Below are 20,167 nucleotides of genomic sequence, written 5' to 3'. Positions count from 1 at the left end.
CCCCCATCTTTCTAGCCCCCTCCATTCCCCTTCTGCCTCTGGCCTCTGCAGACCTCCCCCAACTTGGCCGTTTCCCTCCCTCTCGTGAACTTGAACCTCCGCCACCGTGCCCCCCGCCCCGCCCCGGTCTCTATCCCACCCTCCTCTCCTCCTGGTCTTAACCATTCTGTTCACATGGGGCTGCCCCTCCCCACTTCTTTGCAAACCTTCCTGACCCCATGGCCTGGCTCAGCTTAAAATGCTTTGCATCTCCCTGCACGTGCAGCAGCTGGGAGGTGCCTGCAGCATGCTGGGACACGGGGACCTCTCCCCTCTTTTCCCCTCCCCCTGCCATGACCAAAGTCGTATCTGCACAGCACTCTACAATCTATTGTCTCATCTGAGCACCCTGACAACTTTGTGAGGTTGAATATTATCCACCTTTTCTTCAGATAAGAAAACAGGCTCAGAGAGGTTAAGTGAGAAGTCCATGGTCATACAGGGAAAGGGCAGAACAGAGGTTGTACTCCAGCCCAAGGTTCTTCCACTACACTCATCACAGCTGCTCTCAACCCAGAACCTCAGTCCAGTCACCCAGCCTTGGCTCCCAGTGGCTTCCCCAGGGCAGCCCTCCCTGGCTCCCGCAGCCACCACCAAGGATCTTCCCTAGGTCCAGATCCAGTCCTGCCCTGTCTGGTCTGGACACCTGCCTCCAGGTACAGGACACCTGGCCACAGGCAAAGGTGGCAGCCAGAGAGGAGGTGACTTGCCCAAGGTCACACAGAAAGCCTAAGCCATGCTGGCGTCCAGGCCAGGCACATTCCAGGGTCACCTTCAGGCCCTGGAGGTGCGTGGCCGTGGCCGCCAGCCAGCTGGCCCCAGCTCCCCACCCCGTGGGAGCACCCATCTCTCGCAGCGGTTGGTGGGGGGGGGGGGAGCCCAGTGGCCCAGCTCCTGAGTGGGAGGGATGAGCCAGGCCGGAAGCCACTGCTGACAGCTCCCGGGTTTCTTGGCAACTGTCACTTCACCTCCTCCCATCCCTTATCTTCACATCGAGGTAACAATAATAATCTCACTGTCGTGAGTACAGCTCTTTGTACTTTTCCAAAAGTGCTCTTTATCTGCTCACTCCTGGGAGTCTCACCGGAACTGGAGTGGGAGATAAGGCAGTCGCTAGGATCTCCAATTCCCAGAAGGATAAACCAAGGCTCAGAGTGGTTAAACCACCACCTCGAGGTCCCCCAGCAAAGCAGAAGCCGACTGGGAACAAGAACCCAGGTCTTCCGTCAGTCCAGGGCTCCAGAGCCACACTGGGGTCCGGCGGGGGAGCATCTCAGGGTGGTTCCGCCCACTGCCAAACTGCAGGTCAGATGGAGGCACAGTGGAGGGAGTTAGGTTAGGCTGAGGAAGCTGGCCAGATGCCTTCCTGGGTTACTTCTCCCCTGTTAGCCAGCTGGAGAGTTGGTGGGAGGGTCCTGTCTTTCTCCCCCTCTGCAAAATGAGGGATAATATCCCCCCTTAGAAGCCGCTGTGAACCGCAGAGTAGAGTAAGCCCTAGAGAAGCATTTGCTATTATTATTATTATTATTATTATTATTATTATTATTATTATTTTATTGTTAGCCACTCTCCCGGAGAACTCCACCCTTTCAGGGCACTAGAGCGGTGGCTGGGCTTTCCTGCGGGTATGACTTGACCCTGTGGCCACCCAAAGATAGCTGCTGGATGGAGGTCCCCAGGTGGGTGTGGCCCCTGCTGACTCTCCTAGCCTCATCTCCACACACCCCCTCTTCCTGTCCGGCCCCAGTGGCCTTGTCCTAGCCTGGCTGGGCTGCAAGCAGTTTTGCAAATAAGACACACTGTTTCACTGCTGAGGCTCTACACAGGCTGTTCCCTCTGCTGGGGGCTCCCTTTTCCTTCTTTGGGGCCTGGTGAACTATTCATGCTTTAAGGTTCATCTTAAACAGGTGAAACTCTGGTGGCCAGAGCAGGTGACCATCAAGGCAGGAAGCCTGTGACAGGGAGCAGGGGAGCTGGACAGGTGCTGGACAGCACACATACAAGTTGGGAAACCAGAGGGCAGAGCAGGTACTCAGCTAGCCAAAGAACATCAGGCTGAGAAGGACTTGTGGGGGGCTAGCCCAGGACAGGGCCTGAGGGGTCCAGCCCAGCCCAGGGCTGGTCACCGGAGGCCAGGGTCCCTTGAGTCTCCCTGGTCTCCATGAAACCAACTGGTTCTACCAAGCTGATAACTCACGTGGGGGACAGCAGAGGGCACAGACCTCAAGGGGAAAAGCAGGTGTGGAGGGCTACTCCTGTGGGCCCTCACCCCCCTGAGAGAGGCCCTCTGGATGGGGCGGGGGGGCTGCCTATATCTCCCAGCCGTGGTATCAGGTCTGAGGGGACTCTAATCTCCTGAAACTGGAGACTAGAGACTCCCTGGAAATGCCCCCTCCCCTGTGGGCCACAGAGGCCCATTGTCTCCAGTGCTCAACCGCCCCCCCCCCCAGTCCCTGGCCTTGCCAAGGTCCCAGGGAAGGTGGCCAGGGACAGCCCAGTAAGCAAGTTTCTGAAGCCAAGCCCAGGCAGCCCAGCCCCCTCCCCCCAAGGCGCACAGGGAGGGGAGGGACACAGACATGGCCACTCTTGGCTCTCCTTTCCCCAGGCACTTTTGACCTCTACCAGGACTCAAGAGGGAGCATGTGGGTGGGGGAGCCGAGTGCGTTGATGTCACGTAGTCCTTACAACAACAACCCTGATGGAGGGCTGTTGTTACCATCACGGCATCTCAGAAATAAGCAAGCAGAGGCTCAGCAAGGTTGCAAGAGGGGCCAGGGTCCCACAACCACCAAAATGGTAGCGTTGGTGGGGCCCCCCTGGGAGTGGGGGGAGCAGGCCTCAGTCTCCAGGCTGGGCAGAGGGGGTGAGCAGGAACGCAGCACTTGGGGCCCCCACCCTCACTCCATGTTGGCTGAGCACCAAGACACCCGGATGCCGGAGCCAGGCCTGGAGGTGGCCTCCTGAGCAAACAACAGGTTGGCAGCCCCGAGAGGAGGTCATGGGACCGGCCCCCACCCAGGGGCACAGCACCTAGGGCCTGGGCCTCCCATCCACCGGCTGCATACCAGCACCTCCTCTGCCCAGGTGGCCAGAGCTCCACTGTGGCCTGGGCATGACCCCCCCCCCTCCACCCCCGCACCTCCCTGGGACGGACTCCTCCCTACACTCGGGGCAGGGGGGAAGGTGTGACTCTGAGGTGACCTAGCCCAGGGGCCTCTACCTGCCAGGATAATGACAACAGCCGCTGACCCAGCCTGGTACTTTACAGTTTGCAAACTACCTCCTTCGCGCTCGACCTTTGTCAACAGCCTCACAAGGCACCTGAAGCAGATAGCGTTATCTCCCCCGTCCCACGGGGAAGAAACCTGAAGCCGAGATGGCTGGGGCGGCTTGCCTGAGGTGCTGCGCCTGAAGCTCCAACCCGCTGCTCCACTCTTGGCCCATGCCCGCAGGACGGGCCCCACTGACGGGCCTGCCACAGACTGCCACCCTCAGCACCCAGGGAGGCTGTGAGCAGGGCCCTGCCTGGCACCCATGGACTGGGGCCCAATGCCACCTACAGCCCCCCTCCCTCATTAACCTCAGTGTCCTTCCCCGCCTCTGCGCCCAGGGGGTCGGTCTCCCTTTTCTGCACTCCACGCATTCCTGAACTCACACACATCTCCCCACTCCCCCGCTTGCCCTTCACTCCGACGCTCAGTCACTCATTCAGGATTCTCGTCCTGCCCCCTGCTCTGGGCCAGACAGCGGTGTGGGGTGTTGGCATCTGAGCAGGGTGAGCCAGGCCTCCCCCGCCTCCAAGCAAAGCCCCAGGGACACCCGCCCCACTATTCTCTAGCTGTTCTCGGTATTCCTTGGGCCCCAACGCCCAGACACAGCCTTCCCGTGCTGAGGCCTAGTTTAATCCATCCCCCTCCCTCCCTAGCTGGTAGGCAGAAGTCCCTACCAGGCCAAGGCGAAACCCCCTCAGAGAGGGACAGGGTTGCCATCTCCTAACCACTGGTGACAAGGAGGAGCCCTGGCTCTGCCTTTAAATCGGCAAGTGGACAGGATTAAGTCACCACCTCTCCAAGCAGATTCTATGGGGAACGGGGACTCTGATTAGACGGTGCTAAGGCCCAGCCCTGACATCGTCCAGGAGGATGAATGGGAGGATGAGACACTGCGAGCTGAGTCCGCTGAGAACTGGGTGCACCAGAACCCTGGCAGCCTTACTCTGCCTGGAGGGGGGCTGGGGAGGGGCCTCCCACTCCTCTGAGCTTCTCTTCTCTGAGCCTGCTTCCTCATCTACAACATGAAATAGTAAGACCTACTTTGCCGGGTGGTTGTGTAGAATAAATTAGAGGTTACGTGTACAATCTGACTAGCCTAGAGCTGAGTATATAGTAAATGCTCAATAAATCACAGGCTCCTGCCTGGAGGGACAGTGTAACATCACAGGTGTGGGCTCTGGAGCCAGACTGTCTAAGTTTGTATCCTAGCTCTGCCACTTAATGGCTGTGTGACCTTGGGCAAGTTACTTAACATCTCTGAGCCTCAGTTTCCTTATCTATACAATGGGGATAACAACAGTGCCTGCCTCCAAAGGGTTGTCATGAAAATGGAATAAGTTCATCCATGCAAAGATTATCAACATTAACCCTGAACATTTCCTGGCCTTCCCTTCTTTGCTCCTTTCTTCCTTCTTCCCTTCCTCTGTGGGCTGCTGAGGACTGAGGCAGGATTCCTGGGTGGAAGTTGGGAGAAGGCAGACCAGAACTGCCCAAGAGTAAAACAACCAACTCATAAGGTACAGAGCAAAGACAGGCAGAGACCCACGGGGATGTAGTGGGGAGATTTCTAAGGTGCGGGGATGACCTCCCAGTTGCCTCCCGCGTTTGGGATCTATGGCTCTTGATGGCTCTAGGGTGGCAGGTGGCAGAGGCAGTGGGTAAATTTGCATGATTTTGAGGAAGTAGACTTTTCCAGGTCTGGGGGGCGCATTGGTCGCTACCACTTCTCTGCAGGGGTTTGGGCCGCTCCTATTACAGATGAAAATGTGTATACTCTTTAGCCCAGCCACTGCATTTCTAGACATTTATCCACAAATGCACAAAAATATATGAACAAATGACATTCACTGCAGCAGAGTTTACAGTGGCCACCATCTGGAAGCCACCCTCAACGTCCATTCAAAGGAGTCTGGACAAATGCATCAAGGCCCACGCAAAGCATGGACTGCCACGCAGTGATCGCAAAGGAGGTCTCTTGTCTGGATGAGAAAAAGAGTTTGAGGCATATTGTTAAATTAAAAAAAAAAGCAACTTGCCCAACAAAAACCTCACTTATAAAAATTAAAGATGAAATGTAGAAGTTCACATGGGTTATCTCTGGGAATCAGGACCACTAGGCACTCCTGCCTTCTACAGGATATATTTTTCTGCATTGTTTTGATTTTTACAATGAACACTTATTATTTTTTGTAATCGGGGGGGGGAAATTTCTTTAAGAAAATCTGAGTACTTACTATGAGTCGGCTCTCTGAGTAGCTGACTCTTACCTTTCTCAGTCATCTTGAGAAGGAGATACTCTTCCCTCTTTATTCCAAGAGGAGAAGCTGACACGGAGGAAGGTTGAGGACTATGTCCAAAGTCCCCTAGCCAGGAGTGACAGAGCTGGGCTATATCCCCAGTTCTGACTGATTCTGAAGCTTACACTGTTTCCCCTACATTAAGCATTAGGCAGCCTTCTCTGCGGGTCAGGGAGGAGAAGGGAGAAGGCAGGAGAAAAGCAGCCCAGGCAGCTGGGCACAGGGCCGTGCCCTGGGATCTCAGCTGTCATGTCATGGGAGCCAGGTCAGCTGGGGTTAGCCTGTTGGGGCGGGGGGGGGGGGGGGGGGGGGGGGGGGGGGGGGGCGGGCCGGCAGGGCTGTCTGCCTCATTTGCAAATGCAAATGCAGACTCCACTCTGGGCTTCAGCTCTCTGCCCTGAGCTGCCCCAGGCCGGTGGGCAGGCAGGTGCTGAGCCCCACCACTGACCTTACCCCCCCACCCCCATGCTGCAGGGTCACTGGGCAGGTGGGCACGCACTGGGGCCCTAAACAACTTTCCATGTTGATCAACCTGTTTCTGGAAGAATTTGTCATTGAAGGTTGCCCGCTACATTCTCTGCAAGAGCCAGGAAAGGTGACACGCACATCCACATGTGCCTGAGTTTGGATGGGCCATTGAACACATCTAGAAGTTAGATGGACCTGAGTTCAAATTCTGACAATGTCAAACTCTAGCTGTGTGGCCTGGGGCAAGCCACTTGACCTCTCTGGAGCCTGTTTCCCTGGCTGTAAAATGGTGTTGATGATTGTTTCCTGCAGGGTTGCTGGAAGAATTCAACGAGAGGATACATGCAGAAGTACACCCTAAGCCAGAAGCCACCTTCCACGTGCAGGGGAGGATGACACTCCTGCTGTGTGTGCAGGGGGCAGGTGCACAGCCGTGCAGGTGTGGAATAGACGAAAGTCCATCCCGGGTGGCTCAGAGGCCCTGCTGCACACACTCAGCAAGCCGGCAGGGCAAACGTCTGACGTTTTTGCTAGAAGCCAGCTCAGAGTTTTCTGCAGCTCTGCCTGGTGGTGCGAAAGGGTGTGTATCTCTGTGGGGGAGGATGTCGATGGAGGCCTGGCAGGAACGCGAAAGGTGGGCAGGAGAGAAAGCGTTCGTGTCTGGGCGGAGTGGGGGTTTGCATCCGAGCGCGTTTGTATCTGTCCCGTCGTCCGCCTGCCTAAAAGCCCTCCGTGGCTCCTCACGGCCTGCGGGCCTCTGCGTGTCTGGCCCACCTCCGGGCCTCTGCACACACCACCCCCTCTACCTGTTAAACGCTCCCGTCTTCCCCCATCTCACCGCATGTGCTACCCTCTTTTTCAGGCTTTCTGGGACCCCCGCCTCACACTGGGTCAGGCCGCCCCCCACCCCCCGACCGGCTTCTCCAGAAGCCTGTCCTCGGCCCTCATGGACTGACCAGTTTGCATTGCACATGTCCCGCTGTGACCCAGATCACTGACCAATCTCTCCTTCTAGAAATGGAGCTTCCTCAGGTGAGGACCGGATCTGTCTGGGGGCCTAGCGCACAGTCGATAGTCAATGATGCTCTGCACCAGGAGTGACTGTGTGTGCATATCACTCTAGGTCATGATGAAGCTGTCTGAACAAGAGTCAAGTCCATGAGTGTAAGTATGGAAACTGTGTGTGTGTGTGTGTGCACGTGCGTGTGCATATGAGGGGGTCATCTCAAAGAACCTCTGGCCCTGTGGGTGGGCCAGACCTGGCCAAGGCACCCAGACCCAGGCTGGCTGAGGTGAGAGAGAAAATAAGCATAGTTCCCTTGCCCCCTTGCTGCAAGCCCCTCCCCAAATAGCCAGGCCCAGGGTCTCTGTGCCAGGCCCCACAATACTTCTGGGCAGGAGGGCAGCCAGGTGGGCCCAGGGCTCCACCCCTGCCAGCTCAGAGGACGTTCTGCTCACTCGGGGCCCAACCCAAGCCTGGTCTTGCATGCCTGCCCACAATGCCCACCCCTTCCCGCAGACCTGCCTCGTGAGCAGCAGTTCTTGATCTGAGAGAAGGTAGGCCTCCAATGCCCCTGGCTGCTCAGCTGCCTTCCACCTGCTGCCAGGAGAGCATCTGGAATGTTCCAGATTTGGGGTGGGGCAAGGAATCTTGCTCCTGCCTCAAAGCCTTTACACTCACTCACTCTGCCCTCTTTCTGGACTACCCTTCCCATGGCCAGCTCCTTCCCACTCAGGCCTTAAGAGGCCCTCCCTCAGGGGCGCCTGGGTGGCTCAGTTGGTTGAGCGGCTGCCTTCGGCTCAAGTCATGATCCTGGAATCCCGGGATCGAGTCCCGCATTGGGCTCCCTGCTCGGCAGGGAGTCTGCTTCTCCCTCTGACCCTCCTCCCTCTCATGCTCTCTGTCTCTCATTCTCTCTCTCTCAAATAAATAAATAAAATCTTTAAAAAAAAAAAAAGAGGGGGCGCCTGGGTGGCTCAGTTGTTAAGTGTCTGCCTTCGGCTCAGGTCATGATCCCAGGGTCCTGGGATCGAGCCCCGCATCGGGCTCCCTGCTTGGCCAGGAGCCTGCTTCTCCCTCTCCCACTCTGCCTGCTTGTGTTCCCTCTCTAGCTGTCTCTCTCTCTCTCTGTCAAATAAATAAAATAAAAATCTTAAAAAAAAAAAAAGAGGCCCTCCCTCATAATCTTAGCCAAGGGGTACCCCTTCCCACCCACTCATCACTCATTACCCATCTGAAGTTACCTAATTTGTCTGTTAGCTCATTTTGCATCTGTCTTCTGCACTGGAAGGTAACCTGCACAAGGTCAGACACCATGTCCGTCAGACTTGCTGCTGTATCCCCCATTCTTAGAGACTACCTGGCACATGGTAGGGACTCAATAAGTATTTGTTGAATGAACAAATGGCTAGTGGAAGCCATGAAAGAATCCTGTGAGGTGAAGATTGTCCCTATTTATAGGTGTGGGAACTGAGGTTCAGAGAGGTTAAGTCTCTAGTCCAAGATCACACAGCAAGACAGTCAGACCCGGTCAAGGTTAGGGACTATCTGACTCTGCTAGAAACCCAGCACATCACAGTGTTTTTGTAGCCCATCTTCCCATTTTATAGGCAGGAAAACAAGCCTCAGAGAGTGAGGGTTATGTTTCTCCAGGTTACCTGGGCCCAGAATGTTTCATCCGCCCTGAAGCATGCAGCTTGAAGCAGATGCCCTGGCCAGCCCTTCCAAAGTACCTTGTCATTGTTCTCACTGTCACTGAGGTAGGGACTATGAACAGCCCCACTGAGCAAAGGAAGAAACCACGGATCAGTGGGGACAGGCACTGTACAAGGTCACCCAGCCTGGACTCAGTGCAGGCCTGTCTGGCTGCATCAGCCAGTGCTCTTAGGGCCAGTTCGGGTTGACACCCATGGCCGGAGAGCATGCTCCTGTGTATGCAGCTCTCCACCGCTGGCAGCTGGTGAGCTTCCAGAGGGCGGAGTTCACACAATTTGCCCCCTCTGCAGGGCCCAGCACATAAGGACGACATGGCAGTAACCACGATCTCTGACATTGCTCCCGGCCAGGCCCTGGCTTTCCATCTTGGCATACATGATCTCATTTCATCCCCACAATAATCTTTGAAGGAGGTGCTTTTGTTTTCTTCATTTTACAAGTGAAAAAAATGAGCCCCAGAGAAGTGAACCTACACTGCATGCAGCACAGCATGTTCCAGGAGCAGGAAGGCAAACGGGTGATGGGAGCCCTGGCAGGCATCTACCCCAGTGGTGGCTTGGGGGTTCAGACCCTCTGGAGTACCTGCAAGAAGTCCCTCCTGATGGCTACCCCTCCCATCGTCAGCTGCCAGGTCCAGCTCTGTCCTGTGTCCGGCGCATTCCATCACATGCTTTTCCTCCTCCACAGTGCGGCTGGGCCACTTCCTCCAGGAAGCCTCCCCTGATTTCTAGGTGTGGAGGAGGAGTCCTTCTCAGAACTCCCCATATCTTCCCAATCAACGCTTATCACCCCCAGGAGAACCACCTCTTTCCTCATTTCCTGCTCTAGACTGGGAACTCTATAAGGGGAGTGGCCTTGCCTGTCATCTCTGATGCCATAGTCCCCAGTGTCTGGTTGGCCCTCAGAGGGCATCCCCACACTAAATATTTGTTGAATTAATTTGCTGAATGAATGAATGAATGACTGCCTTGGGGGAGACCCTGAACAGAGGAAAGCCTTTAGGGGACTTGGGAATATTAGAAAAGTCTCCTTACAAACCACCTCAATAGTGCCTCAAATTCTAGTACTAAAATCTTAATGAGTCTCTCTTTGGTGTAATGAGGCTTTTCTCTCAAAATGCAAATGCCCGGCAAGAGGAAAACATCCACTGAGTATACACACTGGACTTATTTCATTCTAAGACTCCCGTGGTGTAAGCAATACGTTCTCACTGTTATGGACAATCTGAGATTCAGAGAGGCTGACTGGTGTCTGCAAGGCCACACTGCAAGTAAGAAAAACTGAAGTTGGAACTGACCTCAGGGCTGCCTAAAAACAGAACCCAAACCTTCCCATGCACCACCTACACTACACAGGGACCTGAGGCTGAGCATTGCTGGGATGGAGAGGTGAGCAGGGCCCACGAGACTGAGAACCTTAGATTTGCAAGAGCCCTTATGGACTTCCTCTGTCTCTTCACTCTGCCCAAGGTAGGCATGGGGAAACTAGCCAGAGATGGGGACTCACTGCCCAAGATCACACAGAAAAACAGCAGGAGTCCCTGGACCAAAACCCATCTGGAGGATGGATCTTCTCTTGTCTCCTAAGCTAGAGGAGTTCTTTCTTGGAAGAGGGGGTCTCTCCGGTCTGGACTCTCTCCCAGGAGCTCCCCCCCTCCCGGGAAGGAGATGGCCTTCCCTAGAAGGGGGCATCAGCTGGCCCCAGAGGACGATAAAGGGCTTCAAGGCCTGCAAGAGTTGAGCTGAACAGAGGATGGAAATGAGAAAGGGCTGGGACAAGTAGCTGTTGAGTCCAGAAACAACAGACTTGGAGAGATATGATCCCCATCCTTATCTCATTAAAGGGCCACTGCGGGCAAGGGGAGGTCCCAGAGGCTACCTCTAGGCTCAAGCAACTGGTTGTAAGTACGGAAGAATTTTTGATATCCAGCAATGGAATGGGCTACTTTGAGGGTAGTGAGCCTCCTGTCACTAGGAGTGAACAAGGAAGGGCTAGTCAAGGAGCTGCTCGGAGGTCATCCATGGTCTCAACGAGGGATGGTGGGCTTCAGGAGGTCTTGAAAATAAAAGTGCCTTTTTCTCAGGAGACCACCAAAGCCTCATTCTAATACTCAAAGGGGTCATGAACCAAAGCAAGGGCTTCTTGCTAAGTGGGAGGTCATAGGAGGGTATTTCAAAGGTCTCTTCCATCTCCAAAGATTCCAGAAGGCCCAAATTCTCTGATTCTAAGATTCTACAAAGCCAGGAATCTGAGACTCAATTGTTCTACATGTCAGTCACTGACATTATTTCCAAACTCCTAGCAGGACCTGCTCGATCTACCTCCTCCTCTCTCTCCAAACCCACCCCTGACCTCATTTTCCCTCATCCCTCCAGCCATACTGGCTTCCTCCCTGTTTCCAAGACACCCTAAGCTTGTTCCTGCCTCAGGGCCTATGCACCTGCTGTTCCCTCTGTCAAGAATGCCTCCGTCCCCCGGCTAACTCTTCCCACATCCAGCTCCTCTTATTCTTCAGGTTTTGGTTCAAATGTTACCCCTCAGGAAGGCCTTCCATGCCTCCCTGGATCATCCTCCAGCCTTACAGCCCAGGGTGATATGCAAACTGGAGCCCGGCTGCTTAGGTTCAAATCTCAGTCTTGCCAAGAGACCTTGAACACGCTACTTAACCCTTCTACTGCTTCAGTTTCCTCAACCCTAATCCGGGGGTAATAACAGTAGCTGCCTCATGGGACGGTTGTGAGGATTAAATCCATCAATCTATGGAAAGTGTTTTGGAATACAGCCCCTCACCCAGTGAAGATCTGGGTAAGGATCAGCTCTTGGTAGCAGGAACCCTTGCTTTAAAATTCAGCATAGCCAGGGCGCCTGGCTGGCTCAGTCGGTGAGCATGCATCTCTTGATCTCAGGGTTGTGGGTTCGAGTCCCACGTTGGGTGTAGAGATTGCTTAAATATAAAATCCTTAAATTTCAGCACAACCATTGTGGCTCGTTTCTTGTCTATTTATAGATTGTCTCCTCTAGTCCCCATTTTATGGATGAGGAAATTGAGGATCCAAGAGGTGAAGTTCTGGATGAACCAAGCTCTCTGAAGACCAGGACTGGGACTGTCTCATTTTCTGCTGAGTCTGCAGTCCCTAGAAATGTGCCTGGAAGACAGTAGTTGCTCACTCATTCCTTGTGGCTGAATGAATAAATGAGCACAACTTTATCGCTCTGAGGTTTTATGCAGCCAGGAGCCTGTGCACCCAAGATTCTGTTTCAGCCTACCTCTGCCCACCCTAGCCCCAAGTGACCCCCAGAACAGTCAAGGTCCCAGCCTCTCTCAGAAGTGGCTGCTGGGATGGGCAGGCTAATGAGCGGGGGATCAACATCCATGCCTCTGTCCACAGTGGGACTCCCTTCCCCAAGCTGGGCCGGGGGGATGAGGCAGGAGCTGCCTTGGCATGCCTTGGGGGGTATCCCTGCCCAGAGGTATGGTGGCAGGAGTGGGTTCAGGAAGCAGCTGCTGGCTCCCCCGTCCTGTGCTCTGCCAGCTGCCCACCGGGGGCCTGCCCACCAGATGCATAATAGATGAGGAGGCCCAGCGGGCTGTGCCTGCCTGGCATTTCAGAGGCACTAATGAGGCCAGCCTCATGCTTCCTGCACACAGGCCCCCAGGGCTTCCAGCTCAGTGATTACAGAGAGGAGCCACCTGAGGACAGGGACCACCCACCCCAGCCCCGCACTCAGCACACGCAGCATCCAGGAAAGCATGGGCTAAAAGTATGGGCTCAGGCTGACCACACTGCCAGTCTTGGTTCATCACTCACTATGTGCCCCTGGGCCAGCCCTGTCCCCTCCCTGAACTTCAGGTTTCTCATCCGTAAAATGGGGAATGGGTGGTAATAGTCTTTCATAGTCTCCACTGTGTAAAGCCGGTACAAGGATGGAATGACATAATTCAGCTTAAGTGCCTGGCCCAGGGTCTAAGACCCAGGAAAAGCATCATATATGGGAGCAACTGGTATCATTACTGTCAATGGGAGATACATGGGCAACCAGATGGGCTCTCCCGGTGGGACACATGGCGCTGGGTGGTGACCCCTGTTTTGGGGGTGCTCAGGGTCATCTCATTCTCCTCTCCTCCCTCACCCTGTAATCAGAACTTCCCTCATTTCTGTTGCTTCTTCGTCTGGCCAAGGCCTCTTCCTTGGCAGGAGAAAAAGTGGATTCAAACCCAGCCCTCGCCAGTTCTCAGTCTTGGTTTTGGCCTCCAAAATGGGGACACTAAGGCCAACCTGCAAGACTGTCATCACAACTGAGACCACCTGAGACAGTGCCTGACATGCCACTGGCACTTAATCCTTGCTGGGTCCTGCCCCCCGCCCCAGGCTCCCAGCCTTAAGGTCCTCTTCCAGAACTCCTCCCTTGCACAAGTCTATCTAGCCATCCCCCTGCCCTGACACTGCCCCACCTCCTTCCTTGCCCCACCATCTGAATCCATCTTGAATGTCCAATCCCCGTTAGGCCTGCAGAACCAGAGTCACCCCCTGTCCCAATGGCTCCTAATCCTGCCACTGGGCCTCATCCTTTTTTCACACTTGTTCTGAGTTTCTCCACTGCAGATAACCTGCTGCTGAGGGGCAGGGGGTAGGGGAATCCAGCCATGATCATATCTGACCTATACCAGGCCTCGCTGCTCCCTGATCTAAGCCCCAACTTCTTAATCCTTTTTTTAAAAGGGGTGGAGGAAACCACATCTCCTCCAGGAAGCTCTCTCAGCCTACCTGACAAAGTTTCAACTCTTCCACTCTGGACACATTTAATTCAACTCCATAGACATTTATTAAGCATTTCCTGGGTTCGGGCAGCTGTATAAGACTGTGTGGACAGAGACGAGAAGAAGAGAGCCCAGATTTTTGGTGACTTGTGTTAGAAAATGGGCCTACGTCAAAAGTAACTCAAGGAACTCCTGCATTCAAGGACCTCAGAGCCTGCCTTGTACCACAGCGTTATATGGACACATTCAACTCACTGAGAGATCCAATTTCACACTTACTGAGCAGCAAGTGGGGCTCAGAGAGGGGAAGAGACCTGCCCAAAGTCACACCACTAGCATGTGGCAGAGGCAGATTCAAGTCCACATCTGTCAGACTCTGAAGGCCATGCTCTTCCCACTACCCCAGAAATGAGCACTAATGTGGACTCTACAGGCATGATACTCAGAGGGAGGTATTTTAAGGAGAGAAAGACAGAGCCCCGCTCTGGGGCTCGGGAAAGAAAACACTCAACGCACAGTGATAAAGGTAGGCTGGAGGTATGGTGAGGGCTTGTGGAAATGGTAAGGGCATGGTGGAGGGCTTGTGGTGAGGGCTTGTGGAAATGGTAAGGGCCTGGTGGAGGGCTTGTGGTGAGGGCTTGTGGAAATGGGAGGGGAGGACATGCCAAGGGGATGGGAAAATGTGAGCAAAGGTACAGAGGTGGTGCTCTCAGGGGCCATGTTCCCACTGATCAGAAATGAAGGTCACAAGAGAAGTGAGTCCCAGACTGGAAAGGGGAGATGGATATAGGTCTCGAATCACAGGCCAGGAAGTCATAATTCATAATCAAAATGACCCCCATTTACAGAGCTGTAACTAAATGCCAGGCACAGGCTGGGGGCTAAGCAATTGGCTTAGAAGGGAGGGCCTTAGGGGTTAGCACCTTGGACAGCATCTCCAAGGAGGAGGGTATAGGGCAAGGCACTGCGGGCAATGGCCAAATCCTGGTGATTCCAAACTCCTACTTCAGAAGTTTGTCAACTGTGGCCCACAGAGGGGAAGGGATTTGCCCAAAGTCACATGGCTAGTCAGTTACCATCAGTCCTGGGCCCTCATCTCTGACGCTTCATTCAGGGCTACCTAGAGTAGGTGTTCCAGGTCGCCTCTCCATCTTCAAGTCCTCCCTCAAGTGCTCAGACCCACCGTATGGTCTGGAGGCCCTGGGACAGAGGGCATGAGATTCTGGGCTCTGCAGAGTCTGGGAGATGAAGATTCAAATCCCAGCTCTGCCCCGAATAGCTGTGTGACCTTGGGCAAGTCACTTCCCCCACTCTGTGCATCACTGTTTTCATCTGTAGAGACAACAGTCCCTAACTCAGGGATGTGGTAAAGATGCTGTGAGGTGATACAGTTCAAGCACCTAACAGTACCTGGTACACTGCCGGTGCTTGACGAGTGGCAGTTGCTAGGATATTATTAATGAAGTCCTTGAAGAAAAGGATGGCATCTTCCTCACTTTATCTGTATCTCCCCTCACCCTGTCCCTGCTCTGGGCTTAGCATATGGTCTTGCACTAGTGGAGGCTCAAATTGACTGGGCACAGCAGCAGGAGATAAAGCCCAGAGAGGGGGAGTGACTGGCCCTAGGTTGCACAGTGAGCATCAAAGGAAGATAAAAGGGCAGGCCCTGGAGCTCAGCTGGGCACCTGTGTGCCTCCCACCCCAGGTGTGGCTTCCTAGGGGGGCTTTGCAGCAGGTGGGGCAATGGTGCCAGACAGGAGTCATCTAGTAGCTGGGGGGGGCACACTGCAGGGCCTGGGGACCCCGGGAAGCCCCCAGCAGGGGCAGGAAGCACGAACTCCCCTGCTGGAGTTGAAGTGGTGGCAGGAGAAGCCAGCTGGGCCTATGTGATGCTGGTGCCAGGGAAGCTGGGAGGCACCCGCATGCTGGGCATCGGGGGTGCTGTGAATCCCGAGGTTGAGGTTGCACCTCTGCCCACTGCTCTCACTGCTGGGGAAGCTGCAGACACAGCTGCCCCCTCTTCCTCCAAAGAGAGGGCAGCCTCAGATTTGGGCAATGGGCTGCAGGAGGGAGTTCTGAAGGCTATGTATGGGGTAGAACTAGAGAATGTGGGGCTAAGGGCACCTGCAACCCCCAAGGAGCCATGAGGTGGGAAGGAATAGAGAAGAGGAGGAAGAAAGCACTTTCAGTGAGGGTCTACGGTATGTCAGGCCTTATTTTTGTTTTTTAGGTGTTTTGTTTGTTTGTTTTTTACAATTTTACACTCTGTTAAGTGGGCGTTTTAATCCCCATTTCACAGATGAGAACACTGAGGGTCAGAGAGGTTAGTGAATCACTAAGGTCACACAGAACTAAGACTTAACCTGATTTGCCTGACTCCAAGTTGGAGCTCTAGAAAGAATTATAGGGGAAAACAGGTGGGGGAAGAACTGGTAAGAGGGTCTGTCCACTCCATCCCCAGGAGAGGACAGCCGCAGGGTCGGTGGGGTCTGGTCTGTCATTATAGGGGGTGGAAATGGTTTGGGGGTGTCCCCAAGGTTCAGCCAAGCAGCCCAGCCCCTCCTGAGAGCTCCCAGTACTCACCACACACTCCGGCGAGGGGTGAAGGACTTGTCCACTCTGAAACACAGCAAGATGGGCAGCAAATGAGGGGGTGGCCCCTTCTTACCCAGCCTTGGCTTGCACACCAGGCCAAGCCCAACCCACCCGCCACCCTGCCTGTGGGGCCTGGAGGAGGCATTCTGTCTCGTGTGCCTGAGGCACTATCACCATCCCCCGTAGGTTTCAGGGGCCCCAACGTCAGGTTAGGGACATGGGAAGGCGTGGGTGAAAGAGTAAGGGAAAAAGGCAGGATTGGGGGCACAGGGGTAGGGGAGCAGGGGCCCAGGACCAGACTATGGGCTGGCGGCAGAGGTGGGGGTCCGTGTGGGAGGTTTTGGAACAGGTGGAGTGGGACAGTGACTACAGCAGTTTGGGGTCAGAGCAGGGATGTAGGGGTGCAGCAGAGGCCAGCTTAGAGTGTTTCCAGACAGGATTGAAGGATGTGGGTGTTTATAGTTTATGGGGGGCAGGAAGAACCACCACCCCCCTTTCCCGGTGGCCTGTCTCCATCCCAGAGCTGGAGCTCACTCATATCGACCCGGGAGACACACGCCTGGGGTCTAGGAGCAGGAGATCATGAGGGGCTTCCTCTCCCACCCCACCCACAACACACACACACACACACACACACACACACACACACACCCTGCCCGCCCCTCATAACAGAGCCAGAGGAAGAACGTAAGTAAGCTCCTGCGTTCAGGGGCTACCCCCAGGCTTTGTTTTCCCCCAAATCCCTCCAAGTCCAGCGTCAGAGAGAGGTTGCCCTCTGAGGGCACCTTGAGGCTGGGGAGGGCTGGAGAGAGCTCCACTCTCCCGCCCAGTGTGGGGCCAAGAGGCTGGGCAGCTGTTGTGACAACAAACTCTTGCCTCCTGCCCAGAGGCCAGAGGAGAATGGGGAAGGGGCCCCAAACCAGACTCTGCCACCGGGGGTTGGCAGGGCTGGGGTCTCCTGGGGATCAGCTCACATGGACTCTGCAGACAAGGAAAGGGAGGCCCGAGAGGCCAGGGCTTGCCCCAGCTCTCACAGCAGACCCCAGCCCCACTCCCTGGGCTGCCTCTCCGTGTCAGTGACCAGGAGTCTCGGGACTTCCCCAGCCTCCTCTCATCACCTGGCAGCTAGCAGGGCCCCAGCCAGGGAGGGAAGCCTGTCTCCCACCCCACCTGGCCCCTCTGTCAGGTCCCTTGGGAGGGTGGGCATTCAGCGAGGGGTGGCACCTCGGACACCATCCCCACAGCTCAAAGAGCACCTGCTCCTCACCAGCAGCTTTAAATGTGTGCGCTTCGATCGCTCCACACCCCAAGGTGGGTCCTGTGTGTTTCCCTGACCACAAGGAGGCAGGGCCCAGTGGAAGGTCATCCAACTACTTGGCTGGCCGGGGAAGGGGCTAGGCCCCAGTCTCTCTACCCAGTCTTCCTTCCAATTTACCGAATCTCTGCCTAAGGCAAGAATCTCCCCAGCCCGGGGCACCTGGGTGGCTCAGTTGGTTAAGCAACTGCCTTCCGCTCAGGTCATGATTCTGAGTCCCGGGATCAAGTCCCACATTGGGCTCGCTGCTCAGCAGGGAGTCTGCTTCTCCCTCTGACCCTCCCCCCCTCTTATGCTTTCTCTGTCTCTCTAGCTCTCTCTCTCAAATAAATAAGTCTTTTTTTTTAAAGATTTTATTTATTTGAGAGAGAGAATGAGACACAGAGCACGAGAGGGAAGAGGGTCAGAGGGAGAAGCAGACCCCCCGCTGAGCCGGGAGCCCGATGCGGGACTCGATCCCGGGACTCCAGGATTATGACCTGAGCCGAAGGCAGACGCTTAACCAACTGAGCTACCCAGGCACCCTCAAATAAATAAATCTTAAAAAAAAGAATCCCCTCAGCCCTCCTCTGCACCCCTCTGAGGTGGACACTTGGGGTCAGGAGGGACAAGTGACCCCAAGATGGACCAGCCACCACTCTGCCTCCCGGGTCCTAGGTCTCCAAGCCCAGGCAGCCAGCAGCCCTGGGAGGAGGAGGTTTCTGAGAGCCAGGTGGTTCTGAGAGACAGGGCAGCTCGGGTGCCCCGGAGTCGGAGGGGGGCCGGAGGAGGTGGGCATGGGCCTGCTGATGGCTTCTAGGTTCTCTCCTTCCAAAGCCTCCCTGAAGGGGCCCAGCAACTTCAGAGGCCAAGTAGAGGTTCCTGCAGGGCCTCCCCCTGACCCGGGAGCGCACACACACCGGGTCCGCACGCCAGCCATGTGCAAAGGCGCTGTCACGCACGGAGCGGCCCACCGTGCACTCGCGTGCCCACGGTGTCCACGGACAGCCGGCCGGGACCCACAGGCGCGCACGCAAACCCCAACTCGCAAGTACCGAGGCCCCCCCGCCCCCCAGGCGGGCGCGGGCCCGCTGCCTCCGCGCGCACACGGGCGCCCCCGCCCGGCGCACCTACCCGCCGTAGGCCCCGAAGGTGAAGCTGCGCTTCCGGCCGCTCATGGTGCCGCCGCCGCCCGCCCGCCCGCGCCGCGCCGGGCCGCCTTCCCCGCGCCCGGGTCCCCTTGGCAACTCGGGCCGCCCCGCCCCGGCCACAAGCCCCGGGATTGTCCGCGCCCCCGCCGGCCGCGGGCCAGCTGCCGGCGGCCGCCGCGCGCAGAAAGGGCCGCTTGTTCGCGCCGCCCGCGGGCCGGGGGCGGGGGCTTCGCGGGACTTTCCGAGCGGGGACCTCGGAGGGGGGCGGGGGGGGGCGGGGCGGGCGGGGCCTCCGTGCGAAAAGGGGGGGCTGGCCGAGAGCGATCCTCCACCCCAGACCAGGGGCGCACGGGGCTCCAGACCTCTTCTGCAGGCGACACCCCGTTCCAGCCCCCCCACCCCGGAATCGTTGGGCGGTGCCGGCGGATCTGTTTCCCGCCCCCCCGCCCCCCATCGCGAGGGGGAAGCTCGCAGCGGGCCGGGTCAAGAACTTGGAATCCAGGGTCAAAATGGTCTACACTGTGGGCAAGTCCTTGCCCTCCCTGTACCTCAATATTCTCATCTGTAAAATGGAACTATCCCACCAAAGCGCGCGCGCGCACACACACACACACACACACGCCCCTGTGGTGATGGAAGGAGTTAATTCATGCGGAGTGCTCAGCCCAGGCCTGGAACACAGTAAGTGCTCAATATATGGCTGCTACATGAGTCTTGCACTGTAAGTCAAAAGCTCTGCTTTTCCGGCAAATGGATGAGTCAAGGAAGGAACACAGTCTCCAGAATGCCCTTCTACTGCCCACTCTCATCCCCCTCTCCTAGGTGCCCCCCACTGCCTGGTGAGGAGGAGGAGCAAAGGGGCAGGAATGGAGATGCCCCACTAGGTTCCCTCACTCAGCAACCTTCCGCGGAGGAACTGGGCTCTGAGTCCTAGAGCAGGTCACTCACTCACTCAACAAACACTGTGACGGTCCCCTCTGCATGCTGCTCACCCAGAGCTCGCTGTCCAGCGTTCCACCCTACAGGAAGCTGTCTCTCCCTCCCCCAGCTAAAGTTGTGTCAGGAGACACAGGACACTTGTCCTGCCCCCAGGACTCACCCACCCCTTCCAGAATGCCCACTCTGGCCCCCAAAGAGGAAGGGATTACCGCAAGGGGGCCCTCAGAGCCTTGAAGTTTTCTATGGGGTTTTTTGACTAAGGGAATGCACCGAGAACCAAAGACGGGGGAGGGAGGGGGAAGGACGAGCAAGGACACAACAAGAGGGCAGGGCAATAGGGTGGCAGGGATTCTTCAGAAGGCTTTCAGGCTGTTAGCCCCAGCTCCCCCTGGGAAATGACTGGTCCGGGTACCGACCTTCACAGTTTGCCTCGCACGGGCAGAGGGAGGTGGTGCGCTGGTCTCATTTCAGACATGAAGAAACTGAGATCTTGGTTCACAGCAATTGCTTCTCTCTTGGAGGGTCGGCCCCCAGCTCCCCTCCCTGCCCGCACTCCGGACCCCTTCTCTCTCACACACTCTGATGGGCAAAGGAGCCCTCAAGAGCCCCTTGTTCAAAGGCGGGGCAGGGCAAGGGA

General features: G+C 56.1%; 1 protein-coding gene across 1 annotated transcript in view; it reads right to left on the bottom strand.

The window, feature by feature from the left end:
* Window positions 1–18,628, bottom strand: part of RAP1GAP (RAP1 GTPase activating protein) — a 49,579-nt gene extending 30,951 nt beyond the window's left edge. The window contains exons 1-2 of the mRNA XM_035020222.1: window positions 18,575–18,628; window positions 16,135–16,170 (exon numbers count right to left, since the gene is read on the bottom strand). Coding sequence (XP_034876113.1) covers window positions 16,135–16,170; window positions 18,575–18,618 — 80 coding nt within the window. The 5' untranslated portion in view covers window positions 18,619–18,628. The remainder of the gene's footprint in view (window positions 1–16,134; window positions 16,171–18,574) is intronic.
* Between the last annotated feature and the right edge of the window lie 1,539 nt (window positions 18,629–20,167).

Source organism: Mirounga leonina, unplaced genomic scaffold (assembly GCF_011800145.1).
Source record: "Mirounga leonina isolate KUSES-001 unplaced genomic scaffold, KU_Mleo_1.0 Mir_173, whole genome shotgun sequence".
NCBI classification, from domain to species: Eukaryota; Metazoa; Chordata; class Mammalia; order Carnivora; family Phocidae; genus Mirounga; species Mirounga leonina.
This window is presented reverse-complemented; position numbering and strand designations above follow the sequence as displayed.